The 25,329-nt window shown below is 42.0% G+C and overlaps 1 protein-coding gene across 1 annotated transcript in view; it reads left to right on the forward strand.

Annotated features, from left to right (window-relative positions):
* Positions 1 to 438: 438 nt before the first annotated feature.
* UCK2 (uridine-cytidine kinase 2) overlaps positions 439 to 25,329 on the forward strand; it is a 73,646-nt gene continuing 48,755 nt past the window's right edge. Inside the window, exon 1 of the mRNA XM_027868407.1 lies at positions 439 to 740. Within this exon, the coding sequence (XP_027724208.1) occupies positions 642 to 740 (99 nt within the window). The 5' untranslated portion in view covers positions 439 to 641. The remainder of the gene's footprint in view (positions 741 to 25,329) is intronic.

The raw sequence follows: 25,329 nt of genomic DNA on the forward strand, positions 1-25,329 counted from the left end.
TGTAGCAACAATGCCCTCTATCTTTTTTTTCCCTTACATCTAGGACAGGAAAATAAAACGTTTATTTCTTTTTCTTCTTCATTCAAGGCGTGGTTGGGTGGGATTAATTAAATAAACTCAGGCTTTCTGATGAGGTGTCAAGCAAACACCTTTCCCAGAGACCTCAGCCAGCTGGAGACCTGGGATGCAGGGGAGGGTTTCGCGACGAGCCCACCCGACTGGGAAGCCTTCCTCTATGCGAATAAACTGATAAGATTTTCTTCTGGATTGGAGCAGCTGTATTGCGATGACCTCTGGCTGAGATGTAAACTAGGTTGGGGCGGGTGGTGGGACAGGACGGCTCTCGGCTCATCTGATAAAGCCAGCCTAGCTGGAAGGTTCAAAAAGACCTAGAAGAGGAGGAGGAGGAAGAGGAGGAGGAGGAGAAGGAGGGGCAGGAGTAGGAGCAGGAGCAGCAGCAAGAGCAGCAGCACCAACAGCAGAAGCTGCAGCAGCAGCGGTAGAACAATAACACCCAATTAACACCAAGTGGTGGCTGAGAGAATAGGACGAATCCAGACTGGGAGAGAGGCAGTCGGGCAACCAGGCAAGCAAGCAATCCAGCAGTCAGGCGGGCAGGAAGGAAGGGACTGGCTGGAGCCATGGCCGGAGACAGTGATCAGACCCTTCAGAACCACCAGCAAACCAACGGAGGGGAGCCTTTCCTGATTGGCGTCAGCGGGGGCACAGCCAGCGGCAAAGTAAGGGGATTCTCGTGGTTTTTTTTCCCCCTCCACGTTTTCAGCCCCTTCTTAAGACCCCTTTGGCCTGGCTTCCCCTCCCCCAGAGGGCGCGTGTGGCTGGGGGAGGGGAGCTGTGCTGTGTCAGTTGCAGCAGGGACCGCGTGGCTCTTCGGAACGCGGTGTATCTGTTTCCCGGCCACGTTCCAAAAGACATACTTTGGCTACCATTTGCGTCGGAAGCTCTCTTTTGCGCCCCCGTGTCGGGGTGATTTGTGAAGATTCGGAAAAAGACCCTTGTGAAAGGCTGTAGGCGGTACTGGGGCCACTGAGCACATGCCCATTTTCCTAAAGGCGGTAACTCTCGACCAGGGTCGTTCTTTTTGGGGACGTTGTTGAAATGGACACTATGTGTAGGTTTATATGGTTTTGGAAAGCCGATGTCGGTGAGGGATCTCCAGGGCAGATCTTTTTTTGCGCCCCCCACACATTCCTTTTCTCCGGGCCTTGCGTTAATCCGCGCGCCAGAGCTGTGCAGCCCTGATGCCATGGGTGGAGTGAGGCAGGAAGCTAGCCTGGGAAAGCTGCTGTGGTGGCGGGAATGGGGGGGGGGGCAGGGGAGTAAGCAGGTTTGGCTTTTTATCTGGGTGGGATTGCAGATTTTGAGGTAAAATACCAATGGAGCCAGATGTGTGCGCGCCCGTGTACAGTGGCAGATGAAAAATTATATTTAGTGGTGCAGGTTTTTTTCCCTCTCATTAATATTCCTAATTTCAGGAGGAAACGTGGTGGCTCCATCCATTCGCTGGTCTATTTTGTCCGGCAGATGATCTCGTTTATCTCACTGTGGTCGTATTAGGAGGTCATCGCTTACATACGTTTCTTAAATCCCCGCGAAAAGGCAGCAGCTGGCTTTGTTTTATCCAAAAGGTCTGAGACTTATGGGAAACAGCAATTCCCCAGCCGTGGCCACCAGGTTGCGTGTCCTGCAGGTGGAGACGAGTGGTTAGTTTACAGATCCACTTAGTTTGTACACCTATCTTATAAGATGTGGTTACTGGTTTCCCCCACAATTTTTAACTACCTCTCAACTTCGGTTGCAGCAATGGAACCCCAAGCTGGAGCCTCTTCCATGTGTGTGCGGTATTCTAGTTTGGGTTGGGGCTGGACCGCGGACTCTGGTTGGCGCCATGTGCTGTGAGCAATGAGAATGTCACTTCTTGGTATGCTTCACCAGCAACCCCTCCTCCCTCCATTTTGGTCTTTCATTTTTCCTTCCAAACGTGGAGACAGATTTTTTTGGATTTTGGGCTCCTAGGCATGGAAGCGTTTGCTATAGAAGAGCTGGGGGGATGGGGGGGGGATTTCTGCTAGTTTCTGCTCTTCCCCAAGGCTGCATTTATTGCAGCCACCCCTTAAGCCAGTCCTGAGGCCCAGCCTCACTAGGTTGAAGGGAACGCTTGTACTCCCTTTTCACTGGGGATTTTAGAATTATACACAGCCAGACCTAGAAAGGGTCCTTAGAGATCCTCCAGTCCAACTTCTACATTTTACGGATTGAGGAAATTAAGATTCGGATTGGGGGGAATGACCCTTTTTTCTTTGTTCTGAATCTTCCCCACAAATTTAGTTTTGCTTTTGTGACAGATGATTCGTCCTGGTATAGTGGAAGTGCTGTGTAAAAAGCACCTAGACTTGATGTCAAGCAACTGGTCTGGAGAATCCTGGCTCCAATAGTTATTTCACCTCTCAGCCTCAGTTTTCTTATCTGTAAAATGGGCTAATGATGTGCGTTACCTCCCTCCGAAGGCAATAGTGAGGGAAAACACTTTTTAAATTAACTTTTATTACTATATAATATAGAAGTGAGAATTTGTTATCATTAGAATATAGTTTCCAATTTTTATTTTAATTTTTAGAGTTGTAATGGGGAAAGTATCCTAAAATAATCCACCAAGAGAATGCATGCAAAGCTAGAGGCAGGAACTGTCTTTGTTAAAAGTGCATAGCGTATTCTGGGTGCTTTTTAGTGATTAATACTAATTCAGGAGCTGAAGATGAGGATTTTTATAATGTTTTTATAGGTTTATCTAGTATTTCTTAATTACATTGTATTTTTAATTCCTAGTTTATATTTATTTTTACCTTAGAAACTTTCTGCCAGGGAATTCAAAGATGTTTATGTAATATGAATCCTTTGAATCATGTAGTTGGAAGGACATGAAATGGATCTGATGGATCTTACTTGAACTGGGAGGAGTAAGGAAAAGTTTGGAAGATAGGCTTCTGGAAGAAAGAAGTCCAAATTGGCACCTTGGTATAGCTGTATAATTTAGAAGAATAAAGAAGAATGAAAGCACCACTCAGAGGGTCTGGTCGAAGTTCTGGCTGTTGGGGGTTGTTTGAGAAAGCCTTTGTTAGGCTCCTCTTGTGTGTGGAGCACTGTGCTAGGCCCTGGGGGAGAGGGAAAGTTTGTGTCATATAATCAGATGGTCAGTGGAATAAGATATAAACCCAGGTAATTATGATAATATTCCATGCTTGTTTTGAGCTCTGGAAAAGTGAGAGGTTACCATGTAAGAAGAGAGATTTGAGTAAAACGAAGTGCTGTATGAGGCCTGAGATGGGGTGGGGTGTGGGGAGGAGGTACCTGTATGGGGAAAGAGTGAAGGAGGGAGTGGGAGCATTGGGGAAGGCTGAACCTCATTCTGGCTTCCCTGGAGGAGGTACGAGGGTAAGGAGTTCTAGCTGAGTAGAGAGGGAGGGAGCCTATTTCAGGCACAGAACTGGGCTGTGGGGAAGCTTCGGCTCTAAAAAAGACTAGGTGAACTATGGAGTTTCGAGTTCCAAGGAAAGTTGCTACTATTAGAAAGAGTCTGCTTTGCAACACTGTGGCACTGTTTTATTGGTTCTTATCCTTATCTAGGCCCCACAGTGAATGGACTTGGCCTTTTCATGCTTGTGGCCTGTCTCCCTGTTGGGACTGCCTTTGGTGCAAGTTATTTTCTCAGAGGAAACTGTTTTGGACTGTGGAGGCAAAAGTAGTGATTTGTGGTTCCCATGGCCTTTTTCCTTCCTCCAGATTCCCCCCTTATTTTATAAATTAATGAGTTAGAATCCCAAAATGACTGTCAACAGATAACATCACTGTTCAAAAATTTGTGAGAAAGTTATGTAACTTTGAAAGTGACCAGAATTTAGTTCGGGAAGGTTTTATTAAAAGCCTACTATGTGCCACATATTTGGAGATAAATCATTTTCTATAAGAGTAGAAACTCAGTTTAAGGTTTATGAAGTATTTTCCTCAACATCCTAATGAAGTCGTTGATACTAGCTAACTATTTTACTTCAGTAGGTGTCTCTTAAAAAGAGTTGGTATTTCTAGAATGTTTACAAAGTATTTTATGTATCTTTTGTGACCTATAAATAACCCTGTAAGGTAGGTAGTAGCAGGTATTGTGCCCATTTTGCAGATGGGGAAATTAAGCCACAGAGAAATGGACTAACTTGCTTATACTCATAATTTTCAGTAGCAAAGACAAAATTAAAAACTAAATTTCTTGGGTTGTATTGCTACTCCTGTTCTTGTGAAACCCTAACTCAGGATTACTAGATTACATCAGTCTCCTAAGTTCCTACTTGTGTGATGTTGCAGAGAACTAGAGGAAATCATAAAATCAAGCTGAGTCCACTACAGATTTGTATTATCTAACTTCAGCTGGGCCATCACTACTGCTAAGTAGTTCTGCTTTTCCATTATTGATTCTCTAATCACCACAATAGCTGTTCTAAACCTCTTCTAGATACACCTCACACTTCACTTAGAAAATAGAGCCCATTCACTGTGAGTTCTCCATTCTCCTCTTCTCATCTCACATCTGACCCCACGGTTTCCTTTTTTATTCTAGCCTTAGAAGAGTTGACCTTTCTTCTCACCAGGCCAACCTGTTTACAGGTGGCCTTGACCCCTCCCCACCATCTTCTCCAGGCAGATTGACCCCAATGTCAAATATTCACTCTCTCCCTGTTTTCTTTCCTTGCTACCTACAAACATGTCCAAGCCTCCTTATCATTAAAAAACTTCTGCAGATCCTGCCATCCCTGCTAGGTAGGGTCCTCCAACTTTCTTCCCCCTTCTCAACTAAACTTGAAAAAGTTATCTACATGTGGTTTATCCACTTCCTGTCCTCTCTTTTTAAAAATTCTTTGAAGTCTGTCATTCAAATGAAACTTCACTCCAGAGTCACCAATGATATCTTAATTACCTTAGGTCCTTTAATCAGTTTTCATCCTGCTTGACTTCTCAGGATTTGCCACTGCTGATCTGATAATCTCTCCCATAAGTTTTTGTGACACTGCTCTTTTTGATTCTCCAGTTTAACTATGATTTCTCTTAAATCTACATTTCTGGATCTTTACATCACAGTCTCTTAAGTGGTAAGGATCCCTCAAGATGCTTGCTTTAGGTACTCCTTTCTCTCTATACTGTCTCACTTGGTAAATTCATCAGATGCCATGAGTTAAATTATTGTCTCTGTAGATGATTCCCGTATCTATAGATCCAACCCTTCTTCCCGGGCTCCAGCCCTAACTGGATTTCAATGGACATCTCAAACTAAACTACTCAGTCTGTCAATGAACAAACATTTATTTACAAAGTGCCTATTGAGTGCTAGATAAAGTGCTAAGTGCTAGGGATACAAAAAGGGGCAAAAAGACTGCCCTCCAGGAGCTCACAATCTAATGGGAGAGACTAAAGGACTATATACAGGATAAATTGGAAATGAATGTGGGAAGGCACTACGAGAATTAAGATGGGTTGGGAAAGGCTAGAAAATGGGATTTTAGTTGGGGCTTGAAGGAAGCCAGTAGGCCTAGATGAGTGGGAGAGCATTCCAGTTTTGGGGAACAGCCAGTGAAAACGCAAGAGCTGAGAGATGCAGTATCTTGTTTAAGGAAGAGCAGGGAAGCCAGTGTCACTGGATTCCAGATTATGTGGAGGGTGTATGAAGTGTAAAGACTAGAAAGGTGGACAGTGGGGGTGGGTGGAAGAATAAGTTATAGAGGGTTTTGAATGCCAAACAGAATTTTGTACTTGATCTTGGTGGCATTTGGGAGCCTCTGAAGCTTATTGAATTAGAGGAGTGATGTGGTCTGACTTTCACTTTAGGAAAATCCCTTTGGCAGCTGAATGGAGGATGGATTAGAGTGGAGAGAGATTTGAGGCAGGCAAACCCCAGCAACAGGCTATTTATTGCATGGCCAAAACAGATCTCATTTTCTTTTCCCCCAAACACTGCCTACCGAACTCCTCCTGGCCCCTCGTGTTCACTCTTCTCATCCCTATCCAATCAATTTCCATATCTTGTCATTTATTTCTCCACAATATCTATCTTATATGGCCCCAAATTATTCTTCCTCAACTGCATTTCTGACCCTGACACCCTGTTTTGCCCCCCTCTTAAATTCTAGTGTCTCCATACTACCTCTAGAATCAAATAAAAACTGCTCTGTTTGACATTTAATACTCCTCACAACTTGGCCCCATCCTCTCTTTCACAGTATCCCCTTCACCCACTCTGTGGTTCAGCCATATTGGTCTGCTTCCTGTTCCTCCAATCTGTCTTCCATTTCTGAGGCTTTCCATTGGCTGTTTTCCCTGCTTAGAATGGTCTCTCTCCTTACTTCTGGTTTCTTTTAGGACCCAGCTCAGTCAACAAAGGCCTCTTCTGGAGGCCTTTCCAGTTCTCCTCGGCTACTAGTATTGCCGCCTTCTCTTGTATTTACTTTGCATGTATCTTGTACATGTACATGTGTGTATTGTCATATGTATATGTATGTCCTGTATCTATGTTTATATATGTTGTAAGCTCTTTAAGGATTATTTTTGCTTTTTTCTCTTTATACCCCTGTTAAAGTGTTTGGGGCATTAAAAGTCCTTAATAAATGTTAGTTGATTATTTTTTTAATTAAAATAGATATGTAATAATTGGGTGGGGGAGGAATCTGGGAGGCTGCCTGGAGGATGTCTCATTTAACCTCCTCTTGGAAGCTTGAGTAGGTAGTAGTGGTGGCTAGAAGTAAATCACAGGTGGAGGTAGGCATTCTAGAAGAATAATTTTTCCCAGAGAGTGCCTAAGAAGACACTTGTATAGTTAAAAGAAAAACACAATTTAGGATAACAATGTTACAATGCTACTGAATCAACAAGGGATAATTAAGTGCCCTCCAGGTGCTAAGCAAGGCAACTGGGCCATGCCCTCCAGGGAGCTAGAAAACAACCTGAATATATAGCTATATGTATATATGAATATATAGGTAGCTAGGTGGTACAGTAGAGAGAGTGCCTGGTCTGGAGTCAGGAAGACTCATCTTTCTGAGTTCAAATCTGGTCTTAAACACTTACTAGCTATGAGACCCTGGGCAAGTCACCTCACCCTGTTTGCCTCAGTTTCCTCATCTGTCAAATGAGCTGGAGAAGAAAATGGCAAACCATTTCAGTAACTTTGCCAAGAAAACCCCAAATAGGGTCATGAAGAGTTGGATAGGACTGAACAACAGCAACAAAATGAGTATATATGAATATAACACACACACAACAAAGAATAGATCTGGGGGCCACACAAAGGGGTGGGAGATGGATGTGTGTGTCTCCTACAGAAGGGGTGCTTGAGTTGGCTCCCCAAGGAAGTCAGGGATGTTTGCGCTTTTGAGGTAAGGAAGGTGTTCATTTCAGGCTTGGAAGATAGACAATACCAAAGGCACAGAGATGGAAGATGGAATGTTATATATGAGGAACAGCAAGGTGGCCATTTTAGATCACAGTGTTTGGAGAGAGGAATTGTGGATGGTAAGGCTAGAGAGGTACCATGTGTCCAGGTTGTGAAGAGTTTTCAATATCAGAGGAGTTGATACTAGAGGTACTGGGGAGACTCTGGAATTTAAGGAGTGGGGAGGGTAGGAAGGGGAAAGTGACAGGGTCAGACTTGCCCTTTAGGAAAATAACTTTGGCAGCTGTGTGGAATTGAATTGGTGAGGGGAGCCTTGAGTTAGGAAGCAGTATATTACTGCAACCCAATCGAGGAAAGGCTTTTGAACTAGAGGGATTGCCTAGTGAGTGAAGGTGGTTGTTGCCATTTTCTTCTCCGGCTCATTTTATCGATGAGGAAACCAAAGCAAACAGGATTAAGTGACTTGCCCAGGGTCAAGAAATAGCACTAAAGTCACTGTTGGGATCAGTCAGTCAATAAGCACTTCTTAAGTGTCTGCTTTGTGCCAGGCATTGTGCTAAGTGAGGGCTATGCTAAGTATTATAGAAAATGATAACGATAGCTTCTACGGTTGTAGTTTCAGGAATGCTTGGTGGTTTAATTTGAGAAAGGATCTCAGTGTATGTTATCCTTTCAGGTGATCTTCAGAATCCTCCTAAAACAATTCAGCACCTAACACTAATAGGTTTAAGGAGTTTGACTTAGACTTTCATTTGAGCCTTTCAGGGTCCTATAGGTGTTAATAAATCTACATTTTATGGGTGAGAAAGGTAAGACTAATTAAACGACACCTGGTTATACAACTAGGCGTGGCTGGGCCATGATAGGAATCTAGGCCTTTCTGACTCCCAGACCACCCCTCTTTCTGCTAGACCCTGCTGATCTCCCTAAAGAACCTCAGAGTCTGAGGGGTGTGGAAGCCTAAGAGTTTACCCTGCCCCCAGCTCTCTCATTTAGCCTCTAAAGACCTTCAGTGACAGGGACCTGAATACCTCCTGAAGCAGTCCCTCTCATTTTGAAACAGCTTTAATGGTAAGAAATTCTTACTTTTCATTCAGTTTAAGTCTTCACTTCCACCTGGTGTTTCTAGTTCCCTTGATTGATGGACTGACTGACTGTTCTTTAGGACTAAGCAAAACAGTTGTAATCTTTCTTCCGGTTGGCAAGCTTTGACTTACTTGGAGGCCACTTCTATTTTCTCCTGAGTATTTCTCTTCTTCAGGCTAAACATTCATTTCCTTCCACCAGTCTTGTGAAGTGTGGCAAGGGTTTCCAGTCCTGTTGCTCTTCTGGGTCCTCTCCTAGATATGCTCGAGTTTGTCAATATCCTTAAATTTCAGGTCCCAGAACTGAACAGGGTGATGTGGATTTGCTTTGACAAGAGGCAGATTAAAACTGAAGTGGGGCTCTCATTGCCTTCACGTAGTACACAGTGTTTCTATTAACGAAGCCTAATGGTGGCCGTCTTACCCCCTAGACTTGTTGGGCTTGCATGAGAACCCCATGGTCTTTCTCAAATGAGTTGTTGTTTGTTCCCAGTTTTGTGAATAGCACAGGACAAGAGGAATCATGTATAGGGCACTGATATATACATTTTGACACTGTCTCCAGGTGATAGTGAGTTGGCAGCCACTTCCTGGAGCTCTTTAAGCTGAGAGCGCCTTGGCTCTCACTTCCCTGTTGCACCTTGAGTCAACTCTCCAGCCTTGACATGATTTGTACACTCTGTTCACCTAACATATTAGGAACTTGCTATATCATATGACTGGCCCTGGAAACTATTCCTTGGCCTTTCTTCAGGGAGCTTTTGAGAGTGGGCTAGTATAGAGTGTAAAGTTGGTATAAGGCAGGAGTTCTTAACCTAGGCTCCACCCCAGTCCCCTCTCTGATAGGTTCTGTGCACCTGTGGATGGGAAAAATATTACACCCTTATTTTCATGAACCTCCAACTGAAATTTAATACTTCCTCCAGTTATGACTCTAGGCAATAAATATTTTGAGAAGTCTACAGGTTTCACCTGACTGCCAAAGGGGGTTCATGACACAAAAAGAAACTTGCTGTAAGAGCTAAAATGTTGACTGTTGGTTCCAGGAAAGGCAGAATAAGACCAGAAGGACTTGCTGGAAGAGTGGACTCTCTAGCATTTAGGCAAATTAAGTTAAAAGCTGAAGCTCCCCAATTTATCAAGGTTTTCCAAGCTACCTGGTGGATCATTGATCTAGAGTGGAAAGAGACATTGTTCCAATCCCACCATTTTACAGTTGAAGAAACGGAAATTAAAGGGCTTGCTCAGCCTCACAGGTGGTGGGGACTTTAAATTCAATGTTCTTTTCATGATACCATATTGCTTCCCTGTTTTGGTTTAATGTTAAATAGAATTGTTTGTTTGCCAAATCCTGCTGTTTTATGCTACACAGCTGAAGCCCCTTTGTAACCTAATTTTTTGAGATTAGTCTGAATCTCATATGTTTTTATGTATGTGTTATGTGTGCCTGGGTATATACAGATACGTTTAGTTTTTTTTCTTATGTGTACTTAAGAAATGACATTGACTTTTCAGGGACCGGCTAAATTTCATTTTAATTTCATACTCTTCCGTCTTAGGCTGAATTAAGAAGGTTGAATAGTCATTGACAGGTAAGCCCCCTCACTCTTTTGTTTGTGGTCAGACTGCAAACAAATCCAGGTGTGGAATCTTTTAGACCAGATACGCTAGATCTGTCTGTTGCTTCAACTTGGCAAAGCACTTGAAGATCCAGAATTCTAAGTTTTCAACTTTAGACTCCACATAAAATTTTCTAATATGGCTATGGCATTATGCCTGAGGGTGTTTTTTGCCTAGCTTATGGTTGCCTTTCTGTTGCTTATCCTCATTGGCTCACCCCAGAGAATCATATTGTTTTCATCCTTCCTTTGCATCTACTTCAGGGCTACACACAGAGCACTGTTGCTCCTAATTAGAAAAACTCTCCCCTTCAGCCTCATGGATTTTGGAGGCTGTAGAAGGAGAGTTAGGGAATCAGGAAGAGGGTTCCAAAGGTTGACTTCTCCTGTTGTATTTGGGGAAGTCTGACATTTCATTGTCTCCGCTGCTGTGGGACCTTTGGCAAGTTACTGGACCTCCGTTCCCTATACTTTGACAGGGTTAGTCTTACATGAGCTGCAGGATCTTTCCAGCACTGGGCACATGCTACATTCTTCTTAACAGGGCTCTTGAGTAATATGGTAGTACTTCAAAAATAGCCATTTTGCCAGTCCTGAGAGCTAGCAGACTCATGTGCTTCAGCTGTCACCTCTGTGACATCTCCATTTCCCGTTGGGATTCGCCGCCAGGTCCCTGCCCCTCAGTTATCAGCTTTCTTTGGTGAATTGTCTTTCCCCTTTGTGTGTAAGCTTCTTCTTCCCTTTTTAAAGAAAAATTAATTATTTATTTTTAGTTTTCAACATTCACTTTCATAATATTCTTGGGTTCTGAATTTTTCCTCTCTTCGTCCCCTTCTCCTCCCCAAGATGGCGTGGAATCTGGTATTGACTATACATGTATGATCATATTAGACTTATTTCTGCATTAGTCATGTTGTGAAAGAAGAATCAATGGGAAAACCATGAGAAAGAAAAAAAGAGAAAATAGTATACTTCGATTTGCATTCAGACTCCATAGTTCTTTCTCTGGTTGTGGATACCATTTTCCATCATGAGTATTTTGGAATTGTCTTAGATCATTACATTGCTGAGAAGGGCTAAGTCTATCAAAGTTAGTCATAGCACATTGTTGTTGTTACCATGTACAGTGTTCTCCTGGTTCTGCTCACTTCATTCAGCGTTAGTCCATACAAGTCTTTCCAGGTATTTCTGAAGTCTGCCTGCTCATCATTTTTTATAGCACAGTAGCGTTCCATTACATTCATATACCACAGCTTGTTCAGCCATTCCCCAATTGATGGGCATCCCCTCAATTTCCAATTCCTTGCCACCACAAAAAGAGCTGCTATAAATATTTTTGTACTTGTGGGTCCTTTTCCCATTTTTATGATCTCTTTGGAATACAGCCCTAGAAGTGCTGTTGCTGGGTCAAAGGGTATGCACTTTTTTATAGCCCTTTGGGCATAGTTCCAGATTGCTCTCCAAAATGGTTGGATCATTTCACAACTCCACCAACAATGCATTAGTGTTCCAATTTTCCCACATCTTCTCCAACATTTATTATTTTCCTGTTTTGTCATGTTGGCCAATATGATGGGTGTGATGTGGTACTTCAGAATTGTTTTGATTTGCATTTCTCTAATCAATGGTGATTTAGAGCATTTTTTCATGTGACTATACATGGCTTTAATTCTTCTGAGAACTGCCTGTTCATATCCTTTGACCATTTATCAATTGGGGAACAAGTTGATCTTTCTTCAAAACACATTCACCCTTCTGGTTCCCTTCTGGTTTTGTCAATGGTGTCACGTTTATCCTGGCTCCTTTTTCCCCCCCTTTCCTTTCTTCCTCAATCCCCCTCCTTACTCCTATCAGTTGTTAAGTCTTGTCATATTCTACCTTAGCAGTGTCACCAATTGTATTTGGGAATCAGTTCATTACCATCATTCTGGACAATCACAGTAGCCCCACCCAGATCTTTCCACCAACACTCACACCTTTCCAATCCATCATTCCTTTCCTTCTCTAATTTTTCCTACTTAGTCTTGCATACATGTGGTCCTGTCAATTCCTGACTCAAAATCTTTCAGTAGTTTTCCTGTTGCCTACAGGTAGTCAGGGAGTTGGGAGGAGGAATATGATGTGGTAGTAGAGCACAGGACTTGGAGTCGGAAGGGACCTGTTTTCACATTCCATCTCTGACATGTTACCAGACTTGACTGTGGCTAAGTCATTTAAACTCCTTGCATGATTTTTCCAAAAAGGCTTCTAAAGGCAAATTGGATTTTATATTTGATCTTGCAGGTAATACAGACTTCACAGTCTTTGTGGAGGCAGTCAAACCATTTCAGTTTGGGCAGTTTTTAATAATTATTAGGAAATTTTTCTTTATAAAGGAGGACAGAGACCCATGCCATTTCAGTTCAGTCATTTTTCAGTTGTGCCCAACCCTTTTATGCCCCATTTGGGGTTTTCTTGGCAAGGATACTGGAGTGGTTTGTCATTTCCTTCTCCAGCTCATTTTACAGAGGCAAACAGCATTAAGTGACTTGCCCAGGATCACACAGCTAGTGTCTGAGGTTGGATTTGAACTTGGGGTGTCCCCCTGACTCCAGGGCTGACACTCCATCCACTGTGCCACCTAGCTGCTCCACCTTTACCATAATAAACATTTAAGTACTGCTCTGTGCCAGGCACTGTTCTAAGTACTGGGGTTACAAATATGAAAAAACCAGTCCCTTCTTTCAAGGAGCTTAGGCACGCAGGGGAAAGACAGCATCTAAAAGAAAGCTGGAAAAATGGGAGGGGGAGGGAGAGACCAGGTGGAGAGGCCAAAGAAGTCCAAAATGAATGAAGCTGGATGGGAAATGTGAGATGTCTGAGTGGAAATACAGGACACAGGTCCTGTCCCCCATCTCCCCTCCCCCCACTTCTGCAGTGTCACTAAGTGCCTCCTTGCAGCTTATCAGTGCTTTGAGGCCATTCATAGACTAGAGTGCTTCAAAGCATTATGGTCAGGGCTGCCTGATCTACCTTGGCTGCTGCTCTTCCACTTTGATTTCAAAGCTTCCATTTGCTACTTACTGATCTGAGATACTGCTATTACTGGATGATGTCTCAGCTGAGCTGGTGCCATCTGTAGAAATCTGCTCTGAATCTAACCTGCCTGGGTGCTAATCAGCCCATGTTTAGCTAGTTTGTTAGTTTGACTTATTTATAGCCATCATTTTCTCTTCCCCATTCCTTTATTGGGCACATAAGCTGCTAGCAAAGACTTCATATCCCCTCCTTGATGAGAATTCCCTAAGCGTCACTTCCTAGTTGGGTTAGGGCACTTGAATTCCTTCTATCCACACCACTGGCAACAAAATGAATCCTTTTCAGCTCTTGCTTCTAGCAGCCAGCAGTAGGGTCATGCAGATTCTCTTTGATAAGCATCAAGGAGATAGCCTGGCAAAAAATAGCAGGGTGGGGAGAGCTGGCAACTATTGGCATTGTGTTCTTGCTGATACAGCAAGGGTCCCAGCCTTTTTACTTATATAAGATCTAAATTTGCCCCTTGTAATTTCCACCTGTTACTCATAGTTCTGGGGCCAAACCTTCCACGTGCTAGCCCCTCATACTTGAAAAATAGAAATTCTGCCATAGTGCAGTGGAGAAAACATTGTATTTATATCAGAAGAACTGGGTTCAAATTCCAGTTCTGTCTCTTATTTTTGTGTGGGATGAGGACCAGAGGCCTCCGTGTAAAATGTCTTTTTCAGTTCCAAATTGTGGAGCCCTATGTCTTTTCTTCTCCAGGTTAAACATCTCTGGTTTCTTCAGTTGGGTCTTCCTATATCTGGCATAATCTCAATCCTCTTCACTGTCCCTTTTCTCCCTCCTTTAGATGTTTTGAAGCTAATGAGCATCCTTCTTAAAATGTGGTGCCCATGCAGAATAAAACACTCTAGATACTGGCTGACTAGGGCAAAGTAGAGCATGACTGTCAGACCCTTAACTCCATGTCATTTTCTTAGAATGTAAGCTTGAGGGAAAGGATTATTTCACTCTTTGTATTCCTAGCACAGTGTCTGGTACATAGTAGGTGCTTAATAAGTGCTTGTTGACTTATTGGTTGGCTACTTACTTTTCTTGGCTGCTATTTCATGCTGTTGACTCAATGGGCTTGCAGTTTACTCTATTTTAATTGAATTGCTGCCTAGCTATGCCTCCATCTTGTGCTTGGGCAGTTTTACATTTATCCCGGTTGAATTTGATCTTATTAGACTTGGTCCAGTGTTCTAGACTCTTGAGATCTCTTTGGATCTTAATTCTGTCCTCTTTGCTGTGTTTCCTATTTTTGTGTATTCTGCAGGTTAGATAAGCCTGGCATTTTTGCTTTAACTTAGAGCTTTGACAGAAATGTTAAAGTGTTAAACAGCACCTGGCCAATCAGGGATCTCTGGACACTCCATTAGAGTCCTTCCAAGTTGACCAGTCAATTAATTTGGAGTCCATCAAACTTTATAAAAAGCACTCTCTAGAGCTAAATGTAAATTGTGTGTGTGTGTGTGTGTTTGTGCGTTTGTGTGTGTGTTGTTAGGATTTAGGAGAGCTCTCGATACACAGTGCTTAAATATATCCACGATATATATGTGCTTAATAATCAAAGACGTTTACAAACCTCAAGACTTAAATATCCACAATAGTTGGTAATGATTGTATGTTAAATTGAATTAAATGTAGTTGAAGTGGAAGGCAAGAAAGTATTGGCTTTTTCACAGGTAGCTAGAACAGGAAATCCTGTGTTGCCTTGAAGGCAAGCTATCCATCCTTCCATCTATCTATAGACCATATACATACATACACATACATATGTGTCTATATCTATATCTGTAGCATGGAAAAAATACTGGTTTGGAGGTCAAAGGACCAACAGTTAAGTTCTGATTCTTTCAATTTCTGCCTGAGTGACTGTGGGCAAGCCAATTACTTGTAAGCTACTTCTCCCTTCTGGCCCTCAGTTTCCTATCTGGAAACTAGGTTGTTGAATTAGATGGCCTCTGGAGTCATTTCTAATTCTAGCTCTGATTCTTGATGGGCTTTTGGAGGTTAAATGACTGACGCTTATAAAGCACTCAGTGTTTGCACAGTACTTCTATCATTAAATTCAGTTCAAGTCATGTACCAGACAGGGTGCCATGGGAAGGGGACAGAAATATAAACTATGGAGTTCTTGTCTTAAGGAGTTTACATTGTGATAGGGAGTGGGGATGGAGGAAACAGCAACATGTAAACAGGAGAAAAATACAAAATACACAAAGTAGTTTCTGAAGGTTGTAGGGAAGCCCTCACATGGTGGGAATCAGGAAATGCCTTGGGTAGGAGAGGGCACTGAACGGCACCTTGAAAGGAGCTAGGGCCTACCAAGAGAGGAGGGGAGAAGGTAGCACAGATATTAGCATCCCTCCTTTCTAGATGAGAAAGCTGCAGCTAAGCAAGGTAACCTGACCTACTCCTGGTCACACCCAGCTAGGAAATAGGTAGAATTTGAATCCCATAACTCCAAGTCTAGTGTTCTTTCTGTTGTACCTGGCTGCCTGTCATCTGATTCAGTGAAATGCTTTGTGAAAGATGTGAAACCGTAGGCTTGGAGTAAAAAGTGTTATAAGATCCGTTAGATTTAGAGTTGGAAAGTAACTTAGGTCACCCTATCATTAGGCCCAGAAAACACAATTGAGTACACTAAGTAATTGTGGTGTTTATGAGACTTATGTTTTATTCAGCCTTTGTGATGGATGTGTGAAAGCCTACCATTAACCTCTTTTTGGGGAGGGTGACAGGATCTTTTAAACAGTTGGAAGTTTTGTAAAGGATGTTGATAAGCTCATAAAATAAGCAAGCAGATAGTTAGGGACCTGGGACACAAATAGCCTGGAGAAGAGAGGACTTGGGAGAACATAGTTATATCCCCAGATATTTTCAAATGCTGTGAAACACTGAAGGGATTTGATTTATTTTGTGCATTTAGAACCTAGCACCAATGGTTGGAAATCATAGGGAGGCAGATTTCAGCTCAATCAGTATAAGGACGTGCTTTCTATGAATTACAATTAATCCAAAAGTGAAATGGGCTGTCTTAGTATAATGAATTCCCTATCACTAGAAGTCTTCACACATAGGCTGAAAGACCACTTGTCTTAGAATTGTAGAGTTAAGGGATTTGTCAACTTGAAGATCCTTCTTAACGATTTCTGTTCTTCAGTTTTATGGTAGTTGTAGATTTGTCTCTTCATGATGTGTCCATCTCAAGGAGGATTGGGAACCTTACAGATCTTTATAATGAATAGAGATAATTCTCAGAGGATCGATTGACTTGCTAGTTGTAAGCTCTTCAACCTAAATCACAGAAGTCTACTGTTTTCCTCTTCCTCTTTCGTTCCCCCACCACATCTTACAGACAAACCGTGTTTTAGAGGTTAAAGAACTGGTCTCTGGTTTTGCATCAGTGGTAGAGCAGAAACTATAATTTGGATCTCTTGACTCAGTCCATTGATCCTTTCAGTGTTCCATATGGTCTCCTGTTCATTTACCTGTCACAGATTTGTGCTTTCTTGAAGGGCATCCTTGAAAATAGAAAGTTCTATTGAAAAAATACCCTTGAGCACCTAGAACAGTACCTCATCTGAAAGAGGCACAGACTGAGTATATGAGAGTCTAGGCTTCAGAGATGGAAAAAACCTTAGAAATCTAGTCCAACTTTTTCATTTTACAAATGAGGAAAAGCACTTGCCTAAGGTCATATTAGGAAGTAAATATTTGACAATTCCATTGTTGATCTGTGGAAATCTAGGGAGAAATTCCTTTGAATGTGAGAGAAGGGAAAATGGATTAGGGAGAGGGAGTAGAAAACTAGCAGTTTTTTTAAACAGCTTTCCTTCCATATATGAATATATATATATATATATATATATATATATATATGAACACACACACATACACATACCTTTATAGGTAATTCCTGTGGGATTTGCACTATTGCTTCCATAAGCCATGCTCCTCCTTGCCTTCCTTGGTTCCTCCCCTTCCCCATCTTCTGGAAGAACTAAATAAGCTGTTCCTTCAAGGCCCAGTTCAGGTGTCATTTTTTTTTTCCCCTCAAAGCCATCTGTAATCCTGCCAGCTGAAAATGATCCCTCCCTCATCCTGCTTCAGATCTCTCCTTTCTGATTTGCTGTCTCCTAATTTGTACTCTATTCATCTACCACCTGTCTTACCTCAGCTACTAGAGCAAGCTCCTTGAGGGCAAGCATGGTGTTTAATTTCACTTTTGTAGCTTCAAGCTTGGCCCAGTAGTCAGCATCTAGTAGGTGTTTATGCTTAAATGGAACCATGATAGATGTAGACCTTGTTGAGATGTTGAGCTACCCAGAGCGGATCTGCATTCATCAGGAGGCATTTTCATGCAATGTATTTGCTTTCAGAAACTCCTCAGTAGATTGCAAAATTTGACCTTTTGTGGTTTTTTGAAGTTCCCCTGGCTCTTTGCCTTATGGTTACAGTCCAAACCCTATTCTTTACATTCTGACTCCCTTAAATTCCCCCTCCAGTGTTAGTTGTGCCATAGCTTTAATGGAAGGGTTTGTTGCTCTGCAGCTGTCAAAGGGGCATTGTCTCTTTCCCCGAGAGGAAGCCACATTTGTGGGTAAGAGCGGTTTTTCCCTGAGCCCACTCCATACATAGAATAATACTGTGTGACAAACGGTGGTGTCAGCAAACAGGCTAGCCTCTTTTCCCCTAGTTTTGGCTATGATTTACTCACTGACCAGGTGAGCCTGAAAAGTCTAAGTGTTGGTAGATGACTCAAATTTGACAGATCTAAGTCTACCGTTGGATTCTCTTACAAATCATTACACTATGTATTTGAGGAATTAAAACCCCTCAGTAACTTCTAGTTTATGTCTATTAATACCTTCCTTAGCCTACTTAAAGAAAAAAGACTTTGATTTGAGTTTTCTTTTTAAATTTCTGACTCGAGATTTCAGTTAATAATCACTGCTTCTTTCTACTGATCCTCAGATGTGGCTGTTTGTTCTTGTGTAGGTTTATACTATAGCTTTCTCTTTCTTTTGTCAATGGGATGCAGCAGACCTCAGTCATCAGAGAGAGGAAGTTAGGTAATGCAGTGCATAGAGCTCTGGGCCTAGAGTCAGGAAGACCTGAGTTTGAGTCTGGCCTCAGATACTTACCAATTATGTGACCCTGGGCAAATCACTTAACCTCTATTTGCTTCATTTTCCATAACTGTACAATAGGGATAATAATAGTATTTATCTCTCAGGGTTGTTATGAAGGATCCAGTGAGGCAAATTTGTAAAGGCCTTAGCCCAGTGCCTGGCACAATAGTAGGCACTTAATAAATGTTTGTTCCCTTCCTTTTCCTACAATTTGTGTCTTTGCCATTATAGAGTTGGTCTTGTTACCCAGGACTGGATAAATTCTCCAGGTGCCACCTTGAATATTTGTGTTCTTGCTCCAAGTCACAGAAGTGTACTATGTTCTAAATAGGTCTTGTATTACTGTGATTTTATAACTTTAGCTTGAACAGAAGTCCTCAGCGCTGGACAGCACCAAAAGTGATGGGGGACTCATCTAGAGTAGAGGTGTCAGACAGTAAGCCCACAACATTCCCAAGTGCAAACTGAACCAGTTTCCATTGGGAAATGTTTAATAAAACAAAATGGCCCCTGGGTAAGAGTCCCCATGGCATAGAGAGAGGCCTAAGTCAGGTCCCATCACCTCAAGGAAATTCAGAATTTCATTGGGAAGATATTAACACATGAAAATATAATTAGCAATACAATGTGTACTGAGCACAACATGAATGATATAAGCTGTAAAGGGACTGAGAAATTTATTCTAATTTAGATCCTTATCCTCTCTGTCCTGAACTGTTTAACAAATTGAGTCTAGTCTTTTTCCCTTTCTAGTCCCTTCAACATACAACTGTGGAAATAATCTTCCAAAAGTACAGGTCCAACTGTATCACTCTCTGAAGACTTTGTAGTGGTTCCCTGTTTTCCTTGAGGATAAGATGCAAACTCCCCTGTTTGACATTTAAAACCTGAGCAATCTGTCCCTGGCAGACCCTTCTATATTGGTTCACACCACTCCCCTTCATGCATAGGAAACCGGCTTATTTGTTATTCCCCAAATTTGTCGTTTGATATCTTGTCCTCAGTTCTACCTGTCTTTGTACAGGCTGTCACCTGTGCTCGGAGGGCACACTTTTCCTTTATTTCTGCCTCATAAAATCCTTAGCTTTCTTTAAGGTTCAACTTGGGTGCCACCTTCTGGGAGAGGGGACTTATCCCTCTGAGTTAGTTTTGTTGGTGCTCTCCTTAAATTATCTTGAGTAAGTATATCTTTTCTACTCCAGGGCGGTAATGGAAATGTAGTCTGCTTGAGGGCAGAAGGATGGATTTTTTTCATTTTTCCCTTTTGTGGTTAGCACCTAACACAGTGCCTTGCATATAGTAGACATTTAGTAAATACATGTTGAATGAATGATAATTGTTGTAGGCCAAAGGGATTTGAAAAAGATGGCATTGAAATTTGAACTTGTGGGAAATAAACTTGAATTAAAATAGGAAATGTCCCTCAGATTACTAAAGACAGGTATTTCTATTGACTTGTCAGTGTTAACTGATCTGCATGAGAATCAAAACAAACAAGAATACAATATTAAGTGTGTGTAGTTCATCTGGATAACTGCAACTTAACTGTAACCTCTATAAAGGGACCATCAGTAAGTCAATCACAAGGGTAGAATCCTCTGTACATATTATGTTTTTTGTTATTGTTGAATTGTTTCAGTCGTGTCCAACTCTCCATGACCCCATTTGGAGTTTTCTTCTCAAAGATACTGGAATGTTTTGCCATTTCCTTCTCCAGGTCATTTTACAGATGAGGAACTGAGACAAACAGGATTAAGTGACTTGCTGAGGGTCACACAGCAAGTAAGTGTCTGAGGTCAGATTTGAACTCAGGTCCTCCTGACTCCAGGGCCGGCACTGTATCCATTGCACCACTTAACTGCCTGTATTATATTTTGGTTTACTGTAATTCCCTTTTAAAAGACTCATCATTGCATTTGGAGAAGCAGTTTTCACATGTTGTATTCTACCAGACATGACCTGGAAAGTTTGGACATAGTAAGGGGACATGTTTATGTTGACTGTGGCTTCAACTCTTTGCTCTGCTTTTGGACCACATGAGGAGAGACTGGTTTTGGGAGCTATGAATAATAATGCCAGAGATTTCCAACTACCCCAACATTTTGGAAAGGACTTGGGCTATAGACAAGGCCAAAATGGAATGTGGAAGTTGGAACTTTGGTTTATATGGAACACTTAGTATTTTTAATCATGTGGGATCCTGTCTTACTGAGAGACTCATCAAACAGATGTGTTTAGATTTGAAGACTGTGGTGTCGCAACTTCTGATTTAAGAAGCTTGCTTTCTTCTCTACCCAAACATGACGTGAAACCGAAAGCTGGCTATTCCCATCTGCCCTTACAGTTTTGCCTCTCTTTGATATTTTAGCAGTGTGTAGAACAGAGGGAGGCAAGGCTGGTCCATAGAGCAGACCATGCTGAGTGGGATGCCCCTATGAAGACTTCTCAGTGTAATTAAGGTTTGGGATAAGATTATCCTGAACTTGGAGATAAGTTCATGAGGCAGAATAGGATAAGTATAGATTTCTACAGTTCCCCCTTCTCCCAGTGTTGTCAGTAGTTAAAGATTGCCAAGTCTGAAACTCTGAACCCCCCCTCCCCCCCCGTATTCTGTTGTTACATTTTGGTCACCGTGACCTTCCCGCAGCGTCTAGCTTGATCGCACATTCTGCATTGTTCATTTTTGCAGAAACTAAGGTGATAGATATGTGTATTGTTTCTTTGTTCTCTGTCTCTGGGAATAGATTTTGGCACTTAGATTGTAAGCCAAATATTGGATAGTTGGTGGGGGGGGGATTTTCTCTGTCAGGGCTATTTAATCTGGCTTTTTGCTTCTGTATTTTGTCTTCCTTCATCAGAAATCATGCTGGTGCAGGAACACCCGTTTCTTGAGAATTGAAATAAAGTTTCTGTTCCTACCTTGAGATACCTCTGAGTTTTTTTTAGGTCACTATCCCACACAATGCCAGGATATATTCCTTCATCATTTTCCAGGCTGAGGTGAAAAAAGTGCTTCTTTTATATTTTGTATTTGAGAATTTTCAGCTGATGACCAAAAAAACTAAAACAAAACAAAAAAGCAGTTCTAAGTGGCTACAGAGAACTAACTTATGCAACTTTGAAATGGGACAGTCAGAAGAGCCAGGTTGTAGTCCCTGCTCTGTTAATGGAGTTGTTACCTGATTTGGAGTTGGAGCTCCTAGCTTCTGTCATGAACTAGCTATATGACCACGAGCAAGTTAGTTTACCTCTCTGGATTTCAGTTTCTTCATCTGTAAAATAAAGGGATCAGACTTGTTTTCTAAAACTATGCTCCTGTAACAGGTGTTTGTGGAGACTGGCAGTGGGGTCATGGATTATAAACATTTGAAACCAGCCTAACCCTGATTCTGAGGTGCTGCCTAAAATTGGTTGGACAGGTTCTTTGTTAGGATTTTGATTCTGAATTACTTAATTTGTTTCTAGGAACCATGATCTTGACTGGGCCTGGGGCAAAGAAAATGGAAGGAGGCAAACCTAGCTGTGAAGGAATGATGTATGATGATTGGGGTTGGGGGTGAGTGGAGTTGCATACAGTGCTGTGGATCTGCTTTTCAGAGTGCCTGGGGCTTCCCAAAGAAGTCTTTGTTTTTCCTTTGTTCATCATTAGAAGATTCCTTAAGGGTCCACTATTTGCTGTGACTATGGTGTGGTTCTAAAACCATCCCTTCATATATCAAGTACCCAATGAGTGTTACCCAGAAGCAGTACTTTTAAAGGGTTCAAAAGAGAGGGGAGATAGGAGCAATCAGGTGTTCACTGAGTATGTAACAGAGATGGGCCTTGAAGGAAAGGGGAAGGTGAGAAGGTAGGCTTGGGAATGTTGTTCGTGTCCCTTTAACATACATTATGTATTTGAGGTGCTGTAAAAGCACCTGAGAAAAGATTTAAAAACAAATTTCCCTTTACTGGAAGGAATTGTAGCATCCATTTATCTATTGAAATCGAGTTTAGAAATTCCTAAGCCAGGATCTGGGATTATGTGTTTTCAGACTACTCTGATAGTATAGTTATTTTACCTCTCTCTGCTCATGAGCAGTAGTGCCAGAAGAGCAAGCCTTGACTTGGCAAAGCAGTCATCTCTTGCCTGGCATCAGGGTGAAGGTTGGCTTTTCTTCAGAACTCAATGGAAGGACTAAAGAAAGAGGAGGTATGCTGGCTAATCAGTCTGTCAGCTCTCCTCTCACTTTGCCTTATACACTTGTCTTCCTCTTATGATAAAGAAATGTTACTTAATTTCATTTTTAAAAAAGGCAGAAGATGGAAATGTTCTTTGGTTACCCATGAATGAGAAGGGCAGGCAGAACCAGCTAATTAATAGGCTGTGTCAGCAGTAAAATTTGAGCATTATGTTAAGTAAACAAAGAAGATGGAGTGATAGCAGAGAGCCCAGACTTGAGGCAAGTAGACTCAACGGAAACTTTCGGGAGGATCCTCTGAGTTGGAGTGTCAATATTGATTTACCGCCATTTGATACTGTTTATCCAGAGAGAAAGGGCAAAAAAGAAAAAAAAAAACTCAGAGGAGTTGTTGTGTTATAATGTTTCTCAGATGTTTACCAAAGAACAACATGGAAGAAGACTCTGGTTCTAGAAATACTAAGTGGAAGCAAGCATCCTGGGTGCTTGTATATTCTTAGTTTCAGGAGGAAAACACCAGAAACCAAGGTGAGCAGGAAGGAGATGTAGTAATTTAATAGCCCCGCAGTGCTCTTCGAGGGCTTGCCAGCCTTCATGATTCAGGGTATAAGCTGGTTGACAGCAGGGGTCAGGATGCAACTTGAACTTGGCCTCCCATCCAGCATTTGGAGATGAGCAGTGATTGGACTGGCTTAATGCCAGCATCCTGTTCAGGTTAGATGTTGGGACAAATGATGGTACTTGCAAGTCATTGAATATTTAACAAAAGGAGATTTGCTTTGCTCTAACTCCACAAATAGGCAACAATGATGCAGTGACATTTGGTCAGGATCTGACCTTCCTTGTTTCCCTGTGGACTACTGTGGCATTTAGAAATCCACCAAGTCAGAGGAGCCCTGACTGTGGGTAGGGCTTTTTATGATCTTAGGTGACTAAGAAGCTGCCTCAAGAGGAGGGAATGTTCGAGCCCCAGAGTTACTTTTAGAAAAAAACTAAAATAGGTTGGGGAAAACCTTGGTCAGATCAGACTGAAGTAAAATTCTTCTTCCTGAAATAGCAAGTGCTTGTGCACTAATTACAGCAAGTTACTCGGTTTAATGTTCTGGTTTGATCTAGAATGCCCATTTGAATAAGTTAGCAGACATTTGTTAAATACCTACTGTATGCCAGGCACTGCTAAGCATTGGGATACAAAGAAAAACAAACAATCCCCTATCTCAAGGAGCTCACACTTCAGTGGAGAAGACAACAAACCATACGTACAAGATAGATACAGGATAAGTTGCAAGTAACCTCAGAGGAAATGTGCTAGCATTAAAAGGGATTCAGGAAAACTTTGCAAAAGGTGCAATTTTAGCTGAGACTTGAAGGAAGCCAGGAAGCACAGATGAGAAAGGAGAGAATTCCAGGCATGGCAGGAGAGCCAGTGAAAAGGAATGGAGTAAAGAGAGAGGATTTAGTGTGAGGAATAGCAAAAAAGCCAGTGTCACTGGAAAGCTTGGAAGGGCTTTAAAAACCAGAAAATTTTAGTTATTTGATATTGGTGATAATAGGGAGCCATTGAGGGATGGGTGTGCGGCTACAGTGTGGAGGTTTAATGAATTACAAATTCATTGAGTCAGCTAAGTGACTTATACTAATGTGCTGATTGACTGAAGTATCATGTCAAGAACAAGCAAGATGATAATATTGCAGATGTGCTGTGACCCAGACATATTGACAGTGGGACTGGGTTCAGTTCTAGGTGTTACTACATTTTAAGGATGTTAAAGCTGGTGCTTGGTACTGCTAAGTAGTGCAGTGGACAGAGTACTGGGCTTGGAGTCAGGAAGACCTGAGTTCAAATCTGGCCTCAGAAACTTACTGACTATCCTACCCTGGGCAAGACAGGACTGAAAATAACTGAACAAAAGAAAGAATACCACTGGTATGACAACCCCCCCCCCCCCAAAGGTCATAGTGTCCTAAATCTTAAAAGACCTTTCCAGTTTTTAAGGGGTTTCCAGATTCCTCACACAAACAGTTGAAATTCAGCTACAAAAGCTGAAAAGGAACTTGGATGAGAGAAAGAGAGAAGCACACAGTTACAGGCCAAAGAAAATTTTATGAGTTTTGCTGTCATACCAGACTGATTCTCAGATCTGTTTATCCAGCTCTCACCTTTCTCCTAATCTTGCTTCTCCATCTGCTGGTTGAATATCTGTCATTGGATGCGCAGTAGAAATTTTAAACTCAATATGTTCAAAACCGAATTCATTATCCTGCCCCTGCCCCTCCACTCAAGCATACTCCCTTCCAAATTTACCTATTACTGTCAAAAGCTCTATCATCCTTCCAGTCACCCAGGCTGATATCTCAACACTTCTTCACACCACCCTCCATCCAATTTGTTGGCAAATCCTGCTGATTTTACCTTATCATCTCTTTTATGTGGCCCCTTCTCTTATGTTGCCGCCACTTGGTTGTTGGCCCTCATCACCTCATACCTAGATTTCTGTAATACCTTCTAGTTGATCTTGCCTCAAGGTATCCCCATTCTCCATTCTATCAAATTGATCTTCCTAAAGTGTTATCAGGTAACTCCTGTCCTAAATTCAATAAACTCCACAGCTTTAGCAATCTCCATATAATTAGCAAAATGAGTAATAGTCCATAGCAATCCATAGGCCACTGTGGAATTACAATCCTAGTTGGTTAACACCAGTTGAAGCCTCTCAGCCAAGTTTCTTCTCTAAGGTAATTATGTTAATATATTTATACCTAGAGGTTGGTAGGATGTAATCAGGCAAAGTATTTTGA

Source organism: Vombatus ursinus, unplaced genomic scaffold, assembly GCF_900497805.2.
Source record: "Vombatus ursinus unplaced genomic scaffold, bare-nosed wombat genome assembly UNPS02014789.1, whole genome shotgun sequence".
Classification (NCBI taxonomy): Eukaryota; Metazoa; Chordata; class Mammalia; order Diprotodontia; family Vombatidae; genus Vombatus; species Vombatus ursinus.